Source organism: Macrosteles quadrilineatus, unplaced genomic scaffold (assembly GCF_028750875.1).
Source record: "Macrosteles quadrilineatus isolate MER2022 unplaced genomic scaffold, UCM_ALF_1.0 Scaffold_6__1_contigs__length_79288215, whole genome shotgun sequence".
NCBI classification, from domain to species: domain Eukaryota; kingdom Metazoa; phylum Arthropoda; class Insecta; order Hemiptera; family Cicadellidae; genus Macrosteles; species Macrosteles quadrilineatus.
Window position 1 is genome coordinate 69,793,959 of NW_026542599.1, and position 14,942 is coordinate 69,808,900.

General features: G+C 35.1%; 1 protein-coding gene across 2 annotated transcripts in view; it reads right to left on the reverse strand.

Annotated features, from left to right (window-relative positions):
- The window catches only part of LOC128996152 (zinc-regulated GTPase metalloprotein activator 1-like), a 230,611-nt gene that overhangs the window by 145,980 nt on the left and 69,689 nt on the right, over nt 1-14,942 (reverse strand). For both annotated transcript variants that reach the window (XM_054421289.1, XM_054421288.1), the window contains exons 7-11: nt 13,804-13,890; nt 13,309-13,353; nt 11,769-11,825; nt 1,376-1,433; nt 830-964 (exon numbers count right to left, since the gene is read on the reverse strand). In XM_054421289.1, the coding sequence (XP_054277264.1) occupies nt 830-964; nt 1,376-1,433; nt 11,769-11,825; nt 13,309-13,353; nt 13,804-13,890 (382 nt within the window). The remainder of the gene's footprint in view (nt 1-829; nt 965-1,375; nt 1,434-11,768; nt 11,826-13,308; nt 13,354-13,803; nt 13,891-14,942) is intronic.

Here is a 14,942-nt window from a genome sequence, read left to right on the forward strand (position 1 = left end):
GTAGTGACATGTGGAAGGTATCAGCAATTTGACACATTATTTCTCCAATTTGTCAATAACTCTTACCATTAGAAAAGTACAAAAAAACGTCAAATAACACTAGTAATAATATATGCACACTTATACTGTTTACTCACAAGACGGTTAAAACACGAAAGATGGTAAGTGGTGATCGATTTCGATTGGACACTCCAATCATCATCAGACCCAATAGACGAATGACAAGAATCTCAAATGGCGTCCCTTATAATTCTTGTCATTCGCCTATTGGATCTGATGATGATTGGAGTGAATGGAGTGTCCAATCGAAATCGATCACCACTTACCATCTTTCATATGTTACCAATTTACCGTCTTGTGGGCAAAAAAGTGTAAATATATTATTACAAGTGTTTTTGACATTTTTTTCCTTTCACGTAACTTAATAACACGCACGATGCTGATCAAGAAGTTATTCATTAGTAAGACGCTTGTTGATGTTTAGTGGAATTGTGTGAAGTACAATATAAGGTTTAGAAGGTACTGAATGTAGACCTACTAGAGTGTATACATGCAGTTCATTTTGTTTATCATGTATACACTTAATGAAATAAAGATAAATACATGAAATAAGGAATAAATAAAATAATTGAAACTCTGATTAAACAAAAACAAAATTAATATAGTAGTGTGCTGAATTAAGCTCTAGTTTTGCTCTACAAAAACATTAATTGGAGTTCCACTTATAATAGACACACAAGAAAAAGTATTCAAACATACAACAAAAACATGAAAATTATTGCACTAATTCTTACTTAATGTTTCTATAAAATAACCTGATTAGATTTACCTTAAACCGAATTATCGTGGACGGATTTCCTTTTTTGTCAACAACGGTTTTCTCCCACAGTAATCTCTGGAGGAACAGTTCCAAGCACTTTCTGGAAACACCCTTCTCCAGCTCCAAAGTAACTGTTCCAACATCCTGCAACGGATGAGGAATAACAGGTAAATATAAGTAACAGGTAAACGTAACAGGCACGTTCATTTGAATCTGTAAACTAGAACAAACCCTATGTCTCTACTCTAAGAAAAGTAACAGGTTAAGTTCCAGTGATACTGATTATATTGGTCCCTAATCTAGGTGTAAAGTAATCGTTCCAACGTTCTGAAATGGGAAAATATCTGAATCAGTTAACCGTCACTACTAATACACAATTTATAGCGTAGGCCTATGCCTATATCATTAAGCTGTAAAGTGAACCATGGATCTTATTAATCAAAATAGATGTATAAAGCAGACAAAAACCAATAAAATCAACATGCTGCCGAAATATAATAGTAGAATTCACAGGGACTGCAAAACAACCTAAACTACAACATAAGAAAGATTTACCTGGTCTAAATGTGATGAGTTTTCGTTCCTCTTCACTTCTTCAACTATGGAAGTTATCCTGTGGACATAGAGTGAAAAACTCAAATTAGATAGGTAAGTTTTAAGACAAAAACGTGTAAAGTTTAGATGTATGACAAAATATTAATTCGGTATATTGTTCACGTTTCATATTTTTATTATGAACCAAACGTGTCCACGTTTTGCAAAGATGTCCGCAAATTTTCCACAGTTTCAACGTACTAAGGAGATAACGTCCTCAAATTTTCATCGGACGCAACTGCGGCTCAATTATCTCAATTGGACACTGTATTTTTTAATCTCAAGGACTCCCAAACTCTTCAACTGTATTTTTCAGGTCCTTAGTAGGCAGCAGTAGGCGATATAATGTATCTTTAACAATTTAGGCCAGTTTATAAAGAGTATTATCATTTTGTAAGAAGGTACGTAGAAAGGTAGTATCATTTTGATTATTAGAAACTGGACCCAACTGTCCCTGATCATTAGGTTTTAAATAAACTAGCTGTTACCCACGGGCTTCACCCTTGCTTCACCCCGTTTGACTTAATAAGCATTAATAAAACTATTCATTCGTTAGGGCTGAAATAAACTAAACAGAATACAGTAACCCAAACAACTAATCACACCTGATTTTAACAAGGTAATAAATTGAAAGAATAGCATACCAATGAGTACAGCTGAGGTATTTTTAACACTAGGTACATGGAAAGTTCCCTTAAGAAAGAAATTACACAATTTATGAAATGATGGATAGTTTTGAGCAAGGTTTCTCGTCATGAAGAACATTTCAAGTATATATTTTATGGGGGTGTGACTTGTAGTTTTCTCAAAAGTTCATGAGTACTTTGGGCTTTATATGGATGATCCTGGCTAATGCTAATGAAACAGCTGATCTTGGTCAGTAAAAAAGCTACACAGATCATCTCACTCTACACTCATCCTTCACTCATTTGGGTTAAGATACTCTCATAGGTAGCGTCCCCATCTCAATTGATAATGAAATGATAACTGTCCTCAAATCCTCGAACTCCCCGCGGACTGCGGCTCAATTCTCTCAATTAACGGACTGGATGAGTCGCGAGGATTAAACGCAGCTGGTCGTTCTCGCAAACAAATTACGGCCCTCTTTTATTACATATTCATTATTGACAGGGGAAGCTCCGTAATCCCGCCCCGATACTTACCCCCCCCCCCCCGCCCCTCCACGGGGGTCGTGTGAAGTGCTGTTTGTCAATTTGTCAGCCTACTTGTCCCATTTTGCCCTTTAAGCGCCGCGATTGAATATGTAACAGATGACGCTACGATTTGTGGTGGCGGGAGTACGGGGGGTTACACTGTGTAGTGCTTAGATTAAGATGTACGTCTTTGGTCAGGTGTTTAGCTTCATAGCTGAAGGTTGCTGGTTTGAATCCAAGTGGAATTTGAGCACAGACACAGTTTGCTCTCAATCATGTGACAAAAGGTTGATATTATAAAGATAAGTTTCTAAACTTTCTGAAAATAGGTATTCTGATGAGTTACTATAAATTGTTTCAACGTTAGGGCCATATTAAGAACCGATGTGGCCCTGGTGGTCACACCATCGATATATAACTAGTTATATATCGATGGGTCACACCTACAGTCAATGGTTCACATGCATACCTGAGCCCCATGTGGATGGACAAATTCAGAGCGTAGGGGAGACCACCAAAATCTGAAGAAACTTGTATATTGTTTACCTTATACTGTCAAACTTATTAACTGAAATGCTTGAAAAATCAAAACTGATTTATAACATTTTTCAAGCCCCAGAAAAATACCGTCATCTCCATAGCGTCCGATTACCAAAGAAGTCGTCCATCCAGATCTGGCTTCAAAGAAAAACCTCAAAACTAAAAATAAGACCCTCCAAAATGGTAATCAGTAGGAAATCAAGCATTGGTAATCATATACCAGTAGTTCCTTAACAGTATTCTATATACATATTAAACTTTTACAATAACAGACGTACAAAGCCGCAATATTTGGACAACTCCATATTAACCCCTAACCATAAATGACCCCGGCAGATCCACAACAATAAATCAACAGATTAACATCGATGCCACCCCACACATGCACCCTCTGTCTGCGGATTTATATAATTGATTTACTTATTTCCCATTTACTTTTGATTACTGAAAGTCACAATCAGCGTTGAAAGGTGCATCAAGTGATTCCGGTTGTTTTATGGAATTTGTTTATTTTAAGTAGGATTACGTTTTTGGCATAACTACTCTACCAACTGTACAACTATAGAGTTGAGAACTTTTATGCTTATTTTGACCCAAGGAACCACCACGTAAATTATGTGTCCACATTTCTTTTTACATTCCGTATTTATTTTAGTCTGATTTACTTCAAATTTAATGATGACGTCAAACTCAATTGTACTTGTGTCCACTAAAGCCAACACACTAGAAAAATAACGCTTTTTATTGATTTGACTTTTCTCAGAAGTTATTAATATATTCTCTTTATTAATGAAAATGGTCCACACCTATATTGCACAAGGACAAATTGTGTATCCTCAACTTGCTAAACACATGTTTTGTAACCATGCAACCCAAAAACTGTTGGTAAAAGTTCGATACAGATTAAATTTGGCAAGATTCTTTTTTAAGGTAGGCTACAATTACATAAACCATTGAAGATTTTGCTTACACAAGTTATTGTATCTTGGTCAAGAGGCAAGGCTAGAATTCGTGTCAAAAATTATCCAGACAAAAATAAAGCCCATAACGAAACTAAACTGGACGATACATAAAATCCTATTACAGCTATACTCTGTATGATATAACCTGACTCTTCGCCCACCATCTACCTGGAGCTGGATCGGAAAACCATTGGCCAGTCCCCAGCTAGAAGGAGGTTGAAGAGGTAGGTTCCATCACATAGACTATAGTTTTGGTAAATATTGAAAGGTTAAGTGAGTCATCCCATGGTAACTTATTGATATTTTTCGTAGTTTTGTTGATTTATTGACTTTGAGACACAAAGTAAAGTTATGTTTTGTTAACCTACCTCACTAAACACAACATAACCTATCGGAAACTTGTATATAATTTTTTATCTGTAACCTGACTGCAAACTAAAAACCCTCCGACCCCTAGGAGCCCTCGTCTCGTATAACTACATTTGACTGCAATATAGCCTGATCAAAAAAGGGACTGACCCCAACGTGGAAGACACCATTAGGTTAATTCACAATAAGTAAACACCATAGACAAAAAGAATTAAGACTGTCAGCCGTGCTGCGGTTACCATAGGTTCTGGCGTACACCGCTGGGTGCGCCATGTAGTTACGGCGTACGTGCTACGTAACTAAACGGCGCTCGCAGCGGTGTGCGCCAGAACCTATGGTAACCATGGTAACTACAGCAGGGATAACAGTCTATATTTAATTCTTTTTGTCTACGTTGACACTCAACGAAATCGCGAACTATCCCAGATGGCAATACTGAACCCTTCCCCAGAGCCAACTAAACGGCGAGCCGCCAGTAGAGGGAAGGCAGTTGTGGCTTTATTCACGGCCACTGCGGCTTATTGATCAAGAGGGCGTGAAAACGGAGGCATCTGCCGTGTAACTGGTACCTTGCCAATTTAATCAGAACCCCGGAACCCCCTCCCCTTCACCATCCCTGACAACTACCACCATAACGTTGGTCCTTCGAGTAAATGGGAGGCTGAGTTGGCGTGGATAATATACATCTGCAGGATAAGCGTTCTATCCCTGTAGATAACATAGTAATTTGCATTGATGATTTGGTTAGATGTACAGTAAAACCTTTTACTTTAAATAGTATAAGTGATCTGCACATTCCATTGCATGTATTAAGTTTGTTAGCAAACTTCCCGTACAAATATGCAACTACCGAAGGTTTCATAGCAAGACCTAGACCCGGGACCAATTTAATTTTTCGTTTTGATGGCCCCAAAGCAGTAACTACCATCCGTTCAGATTCAAACATTCTCAGACTATGGCAAAGAGGTTTTATGGTGAAAAAATAGAGTCTTCCATATTTGGTCCCAAATAAAAAAATATCGCAACTTATTTTCCAAACCAGTTTGTAGAGCTTGAAAATAAATCTTTTATTTTCACTTTGGTACTTATGGTACTTCTCTATAGGTAAATTCGCTAACTAGGTAAAACCACAAATTAGAGTAAATATGTGGTATAACCGTTTATTTTGCATTTTGTATATTAACCGTTAAGAGATTGCATAAACTCACAAGCGATACAGGCCATCCTGGATACAAACTTACAGTGATGTGTGTTTCCTAAAAAATGATTCCAAGCACCATCGGTTCTAGGTAAAAGTGTCGGGTTTTTTCAACTATTTTACAATGTACAGGTAATCGGTACCGACGCGTTAAAATGGTACCGGTACCACGGTGCCTATAGGTTATCAAGGATTTTGTGTAATTTATCTACGGTAATGCATAGAATCCAACAGAGGAAGGGATCATAAGGCACGAGGCAATGGGGGAATCTAATAGTGTTTAACTTGGGGTTTGGTCGTTTAATCAGTGATCCGATTATTGATCAACGGCTATTGGTAGCATTACTGCGGATTATTAAGGCTGTTATGGTTATGGCCGTGTTATTAAACGACCACACGTGGCGATCCTGTGGAGATAGAAATTGTAGAAATAAGCGAAATATTGGAAAATTAAGTAGCACAATCATAGGTACACTTTAAAATCACTGGTTTCATTAGACTTGAAATTATGCACCTTTACAACAATTTCCGTTTTTGTTGTACATCACTGACGAAATGAAAATGTGTTTGTCATTTGACTCATAACAAGCATTGGCAAGCATCACATCCTAGAAAATCCAACGTTTCATCGTTCTATCTGCAGTAAAAGATAGATTAGATAGATAGAAGGATAGATTCTTAACGCAATAAAAAAAATACTACAAATTAAAAACTACTTAAGATGACTCTTATTTACAATAGTCATATAAATTCTGAGATCATTTGGGAGGGCTTACAAAGCAAATAACAGAGTTGTAAAACGTCTAAATAAAAAAATGAAGATTTATATCAAGGAGTAGTTGATCTCGTGCTATGAAATAGTCCAGTTAAAAAAAGGTTTAACCTCCGAAAAAATCCGAAACTTTTGAAACTTTGCACGCGATTATACCAAAAGTCCCCATAAATATTTGGCGAGCTCTAGCGGCTATTAGCAAAAACAGGGCCTTTTTGTGTTTTTGGCAAAATTCCTGAGAACCATTGGTCGGAGTTAAAAGTGGCTACGGGCGCACTGATTTCGAGCACGAAAATCCAAAACGCGGTGAAATCGAGCATTGCACTGAAGCGGCAATAATGGGTTCCCTAATCCTATGGTGATTTCGAGCATTTGGCCTTCCTAGAACTTTAAGGATGATTAAAAAGGGGAAGATGAGAAACAAATTCAAATCAAACTACCACATTGTATGGCTCCTGACGTTGTGGCCTACACACTTGACAAAAGTTAACAAATTAATGTGCGAGTCCCTCAGTTGTTTTAGTATCAAATCGATAAACTTTTGCCGTACTAGGGCGACCTTCCTTTGCTCTGCTTCTTCTCTGCGCAACGCACTGTTCAGTCGTATGTACGTTTCGGTTTTGGCACTTTGTAAATATTTCATGAAAACAAAAATGTTTGGATGAGACGACGCACAACCCATGTTGAAACGTGAAGTGGAAACTCGCACGAGTTGGTCGTCCTACAAAGCTCACGACGTACGTGCTGTACCTTTGAAACCCTTCTTTGTGTGAATCATTACTAGAAAATTGCAATATGTGTGTAAATGTTATTAATTATCAATCATTGAGATGGGGACGCCACCTAGGTGCGTATTTTAACCCAAATATGAGTGAAGGATGAGTGTAGAATGGTGTGTGATGACCTGTGTAGCTTTGTTACCGACTAAGATCAGCGGTTTCATTAGTCAGGATCATTTATTTAAAGCCCAATGATCAGGAACAGCTGGGTCCAGTTTCAAACCATCAAAAAGCTACGGACTTTTCTCAGGATCGAACCGGCGATCTTATGATTAGTTATTATTATATTTATTTTTATTTATTATGTAGGCTATTCCACATTTTTCATTTAGAAGGGTTTTTTAAATCCACGGCGCAGCTAAGCTGTATGTACTAAGTAAATTTCATCCACATTGGATTTCATTTTTCATTGTTAAATAAACAAATATTTATTCCATTCACACTTAAATATCACCTTAAACATGTCAGATGTATTCTCTATTTAGATACCATTACGTTTAACGCGTACTTAGTACTTTTCTGACACGGGAAAGGTAATTTAGAGGGTTTTTTTAGTAAAATAATAAAAGCTTAGGATGAAATAAACCAATTTTTCAAATGTGATCAAATATTTCCAAAAACAAGCAAACTAAAACAGTTGAGTTTTAGATTTACGATGTTTTGAATTTTTGTCGTATAAATTAAATTATTTGAATCAATTTTCAATTTGAATAATTTGTGTAAAATTGTGTAAAGAGTAATAGGGAAACGGAACCCAAATTTACCCTTTAAAACCACCATAGTTCTCCGTCCACATCGTCAGATCATGCTTGTTCACGAACTCGTTCGAAGAAATTTTGATTTAGATATTTATACTCACAACTAGGCACTATACCCGTGCCTTGCAACGGGGCCAGTATGCAAAAGATATAATGTTCAAATGTTGGTTCTTTGAAAATACCTTAAAATGGTTTCACACGCACAATTTAATTAAAAAACAAAATTGAACCATATTACTTAAATTTATAATATAGTAGTACGTTTTTGTTAACTCAGACTGTGAACACCTATTTAGGCTACCTAGGATCAAAAACCAATGATAGATGTTAAGGTATTTCATCAATGAACAGTTAGATGCATTGTCCTTCCAGGCCTGGAGGTCCCATGCTCGAAATCACCACAGGATTAGCGATCCTATTACTGCCGCTTCAGTGAGTGCTCGAAATCAGTGCACCGGTGGCTACATACCAAATGAAAGATCATTAAATTTTCAACAAAAATGACATTTACACTCTTATTTCATTCCTAATGGTTACCGAGTTGCTTTAAAACATGTAGTTTTTTCTCAAACTGTCGGGGTGCGAACAATGGTGCAAACTAAAGTACAATTTAAGAAAAAAAAACACATTTTAGCGCCCTATAACTCGGTAACCATTAGGAAAAAATAAAAGTGTAAAAATAATTTTTGTTGGAAATTTAATGATTTTTTATTTAGTATTGGTCACTTTAAGCTCCGACAAACGGTTCTCGAGATTTTAGCAAAAACGAATTAATGGGTCCTGTTTCCGCGAATCGCCACTAGAGTTCGCCTCATATCTATTTATGGGGACTTTTGGAATAATTTTCCCAAGGTGCTTAGAAATATATGTGCAAAGTTTCTAAACTTTCAGATGTTTCGGATGTTTCGTCATAAATTAATATATTTTGACTGGACGATAAATTTGGCATATGACAATAAAGCTAAAAGTTTCCCTTTAGAAAAATTGGCGTATGAAAAATTTTAATACTGATAAATGTATTCATACGCATATTCAGTTGAGATGTGGATGCGAACTAGGTGCGTATTTTAACCCAAATATGAGTGATGGATGAGTGTAGAATGGATGGTGATGCCTTGTGTAGCTTTGTTACTGACAAAGATCAGCTGTTTCATTAGTAAGGGCCACTTATTAAAAGCCTAATGATCAAGAACGGCTGGATCCAGTTTCGAACCACCAAACAATTACTCAGAATCGAACCGGCGACCTTTTGATTAACAGGCAAGCACAATTAGGCCCTACCACTGAGCTATGTAAGTACCGTAATGGAAAAAATCCACCTTAAACTCTTATCATAAGGTAAAATGGATTTTCAACAAATGTTAATTATGTCTAACGTCTTCAAACAAATTATAAAGATTTACTGTTAACCCATTTTTTTACGAAAGAAAAAGTCACAATCCACCCCATTGAGATAAAAATAAAACAATTTAATAAGTGTAGGGGTTTGTCATAAATATATTTAGGTCTATGTTGGATGTGAATTACGAAGAAATTCACCAAGATATGTTTTACAACAAACAAAAAATGTTTTACAAACAAAATTAGTTTATTGCATACGGACATATTCTAGCGCCTGCAGTTCGGTGATACAACCAGACACACACACCGGCTTGGACACAAGCTTGCTAGCAAGTGAAGGCGCAAGCTAAATGTGGGATTCAGAAGTGAAACAATAGTTTTATTTTCTTTGATTTTTTATTGACGGAAAATTAATTTAATAATTTACATTATATATAGATTGGTTTACAGATCAATTATATTTTATTTGGAATAATTTTGGTTTTAAGCACTCGACGGTATTTTTTTGTGGATATAATGTTATTCCATAAGTTTGTTTGGACTACCTACGTATTTTGTTAATATTTTGTTACATTATTGACCTTTTAGAAACTAGAGTAGTACTGATATTTGTGGTTATTTTTAAATCGGTAGTGACTTGTTTAAGAAAACAAAAGGATATGTTATTATAGGTTTTAAATTGTTTAAAATAATGCTTGTAGTTAGTTATTCAATAAAAATCTAATCATATATTAATAAACATTGAATTAAATGTTAGCTTGCGATTGGCTTAAAGGTAAAAAATATCATTTAACTTGAAAATAAAAATTAAAAAAAATAATTAGATGGTAGTATCTAACTTGAGAGAATACTTTTAGGAATTTGCAAAAGAAACAAGTATCCATACAAATACATCGATATTAAAGAACAAGGCTTCTAGAGACTCAATAAAGACAGTAGAATCATATAAATAAGTTCATTTTTAAAAGCTGAGCAAACAATAAGATAAGTGACGTAATGGTGTTGAAAAACGTAAGAAGTAGATCTTTATTTATAACTTACGTAAGTATGTGACAATAACAAATAAAATAGTCTTCTTTAACGTAGAGAGCACTCATTTGCGGAATATAAATTAAAAAATGTTTGCAAAGTTGACATTTCATTTAAAAGATGCAACAGAACTTAAGATCAGAAAATTAATCATTATCTGACTGTATCTATAAAATTACCTGATATCTCCCATCCCAAAAAGTCATCTTAAATATTTACCTTTGGACATAATTCCAATCCCGTACCCTTTACTTAACCCTATTAATCACCAACATCCAATATACCCACAGACATTCCCTATGCAGCCTAGTCAATGGAGTGTACAATATTTCATTAGCGCTACCATTTACATGATCCTGCTATTAGACATCCCGCCCTTGCTATTTGCTCACTTTATTAACATCTAATCCCACCCATTCGCTGCAACCCCTGGTCCTTGTGGGGTAGCTTGGCTTGCGTGCTCACAGTGGCACAAGAGGTGCTGCTCCGAAAGGCGTAATTCCGAAATATGCAGAAGCAAATTTCCGAAGTAGTGTTAGGCAGGCGCACACCGCTTGCTTCAAGGTATGTAAATCTATACAGGGTGTTCAAGGTGGGGACATAATTTACGTAGTAATTAAATTCCTTAGGTCAAAATAAGCAAAACTGTTTAAACAATGTCCTATCTCCTATACTGTATCGTAGAAATCTTCTAACTAATTTTCTGTTTTCGTGTAATGTAGCATAAAATATTTAATATAGACTTCATAAAAACAGTTTAGGAGTTTAAATTCAGATTTTTCTAAAGGATAGTGGCAAATGATATGATATTTTTGCAGAATTGTAACGCTGTATGGATGTTTTTAATAAAAAAACACATACAGACGGACAGACGCTAAACGAAATGAAGTATGACATCTGTGTTCATATAAACTATTTTATATTTTGGCCCGAGGAATTACTAAGTAATCAATACGCAGGATCAGCTGTTTTTTAGCTAGAATCATATACGTGCCTAATAAAATCTAATAGTAAAGGACAGCTGGGTACAATTTCACACCATTAAAAGCCACTGACTTTGCCAGAACCGAACCGAGAACCATCTGACTTTTAAACGATCTCTATTACCACTCAACTATTTGTAGCTATACAATTGTAAATACGGTAACGATAACAAAATAGCATACAACATAAATCGTTAACTTTAAAAGATTCACAAACAGCTTCTAAGACATGTTGTGCATTTGAAAACACAGAAAACTCGTAGAACAAAAAAACAAACAAAAAACAAAAAAATAAACAAAAAAATAATAAACAAATAAAATAAACAAATAACCTTTTAAAGAAAACTAAAGGTTTTCGATTCCTAAATCGCCGTTTTGAGTTTAAATGCTTAAATTTTCAACAAACACCTTAATCTATTAAAAAACAATTTTTTCACGTAAAAAGCAAGATTATTGTAACTAAACTTACCTGTCTTGTCTATTTCCGGAGTAAGCGTTAAGGTCCAAAATGTCGTCCAGTGAAACTCTGAAATTAAAAAAAAATATTTCTCAAAGCAAGAAACTCAGATTTTAAGTTGAGCTACAATCACTGCATCATAGTTCTGCTGCAGTGATTGTAGCTCAACTTAAAACTGACTTTACAATATAGTTTGCTTTACCAAAAATAAGTGAAAAAATATGAACGAGACTATACTTTAATGTAATATGTAGCAAACTAATCAACTACGCTAAAACGTTAGAAGTAGACGGTGAACAATATTGAAGGATGTCACTAAACAAATTAAAATTTACCATCCAAAAGGCTAATTAAATTATTTGAGTATTTAGAAGTATACAACAACATGTAAAAGATAAAGCCTGTTATAGAATGAAAATGAACGTAGTTGAAGCCCCAGAAGCCACCGATAGAATGCACTAATGTTAATTACTTTTTTATAAACACAATAATTTATTCGACAATCATCTATTTAAACGAAATATTGGCTACAGCTGGTCCATTTAAATGGGAATTCTACTTCAGTGTCTTAAGGTTAATACTACTAAATTTAACACGTAGTTAGTTAACAAAGTTAGCATTAAGTATCATAATTCTGTGAATATAGGTGAATACCACTGTTATTATTGAACATCTTATAAATAACAAAATGTGGGTCTTCTTTTCCAAGTTTGTTTGGCTCTTCTATCCGACCAATTTTCATGATTGAGGTCTCAAATTGAAGGTATGCAAACACATATTTCAAAGTATCGGCATATTTATCTACTGTAAACTCGACAAAATAAAATGTTTTATTTTCGAAATCTCACTTCAATTTAAGACGTATTTCACCAGTTATAATTATATAATCCTTTATATTTTGGTCTATGGACCTTCAGTGAAATATTGGCTTTCATTTAAGCTGTTAGTTATTCAAATCGGACGAGTTTCAAGCAGAACAACCAACAAGTAAAATGTTTGTATAAGGTTTTTCTATGATAAAAAATCAATAGCTCCAGGATTGTTTATGTTTTTGACAAAATAATAAGTGAGTTATAGGCTTTAATTTGAGCTTTTGGTCGTTTTAAACACTTAAGTTCAAGTTATTACTCAATCAAAAATCATAAATTTAATTTCTCGGATATGATATTTATTTCAACGCTGCGGAGCAGCATGGGTCCTATAGTTTGGTTAAAAAAAATAGTTTAGAAAAAATCATTTCAAAATTTTATTCAAACGAAATTATATGACTCATTTGGAAGAGGATGTTAACAACTATATGTATTTTGCGAAATTATTATTGGTATTATTAAATTTGAGTTTCAAAGAATTATTGAGCCTCCGGATTACTGTATTATATTTAAAAAAGTTCACAATACAAAACAACCAAAACACTTAAACTCCTTTCAAAATATCAATACCTTACAGAAATCTTATGAAAAACCCCTTGTAACGAGAAGCACTTTTAATAAAGAAAATCGTCAAAAGGAACAATCTAACAAGGTGAGTAAATGTTCAGAATGTGCGAACTCACGTGCATTTGACAGTCTCCAACAATGGACTGCTGGCGTTGATAGACCTGTAACATCAGACATCAAACAAGGATCAGGAATGTCGATATTAATCCATAGTCAAAGGCGATACAGACTCCTGTTATTACCAACTGCTCGACTGAATCACAAGTGATATCCTTTTATTGTAAAGGTTTTCAAAAGGTTATAAATGTTATAATGGACTGCAAGATCGGATTCTATTGTCAAAGAGGAGAATCAGGGATCGTAAGATGCATTGAAGTTCGTTGTTGAAACGAAATTTAATTAGTTATACGCGAGGTTAAGTTTTTAGCAAATTTTCCTAGGAAAGAAGAAGCTATAACCGTACACCTCATGGTAAGGAAAACAATACAAGATAAAAAACAATGAAATCGTCATCACTGGTAAAACATATAGACAATGGATAATAAGGAATACTTAAAAAGTTACAAAAAACACTTAACACAACAAAACCAATCTACTGCTTATGTTCTTACCTTATTGCGGATATGAGCTCACTCTTTTGTTCTTTTTTTACCAAATCGGTTTTGTTTAGAATGACGAAATCTGCAAGAGCCACTTGCCTGAAATATAAATAAAGTGATATAAATTTCCAAAAATGTTTCATCCTTACTGTATAGCGAATATTTGGTGTTATGCTAGATGTGAATGAATGGTTAAAGGTATCGGGGTAAATTTAGGGAAAACGAGATTAAAAGGTTTCACAAAACAAAAACCAAATAATAAATAGTTATAGATTCATGGTAAACGTATTATTTCTCATGTCACCTGTTGTAAATGGCAATGACAGTAAAAACGTTCTTTCGCATAACACTCAAATTAAAATTCTTAAAGTTCCTCCTGAAACATCAGAGTATGGATGATGTAATTTTTTGTGGTGTTCAAAATGGCCGCCCTGAAGTAGGAAGGGGGGAAGGGTAAATGACGTTAGTAAACTGTTTTGCGAGAAGAGAATCTGCTGAGACAAATGATATGGTAAGTGAGTTGTCGTGATTGAGTTAGTCTCCCAGTGCGGGACGTAATGTTATCAACCTTCATCGTACATTGTGCCTTCCTCGATACGATACGATCATCGATATTGACACTGCGATATGTGATGCGATAACTTTTGTAAGTTGTCGTGATTGAGTTAGTCTCCCAGTGCGGGACGTAATGTTATCAACCTTCATCGTACGTTGTGCCATCCTCGATACGATACGATAATCGATATTGACACTGCGATATGCGATGCGATAACTTTTGTAGTGAGTTGTCGTGATTGAATCTGTCTCTCCAGTGCGATAAGTAATGTTATCAGAGGTACCCTTCATCGTGCATTGTACCATCCTCGATACGATTCGATACGATAATCGATATTGACACTGCGATATGCGATGCGATAACTTGTAGTTAGTTGTCGTGATTGAATTAGTCTCCCAGTGTAATGCTTCATCGTACGTACTTGGTACCTTCACGATACGATAGGATAATCGATATTAATACTGCGATATGTGATGCGATAATTTCTGTAGTGAGTTGTGATTGACTTAGTCTCATAGTGCGGGACTGGAACATAATGCTATCAGAGGTACCCTAGATCGTACATTGCACCTTCCTCGATAATCGATATTGATAC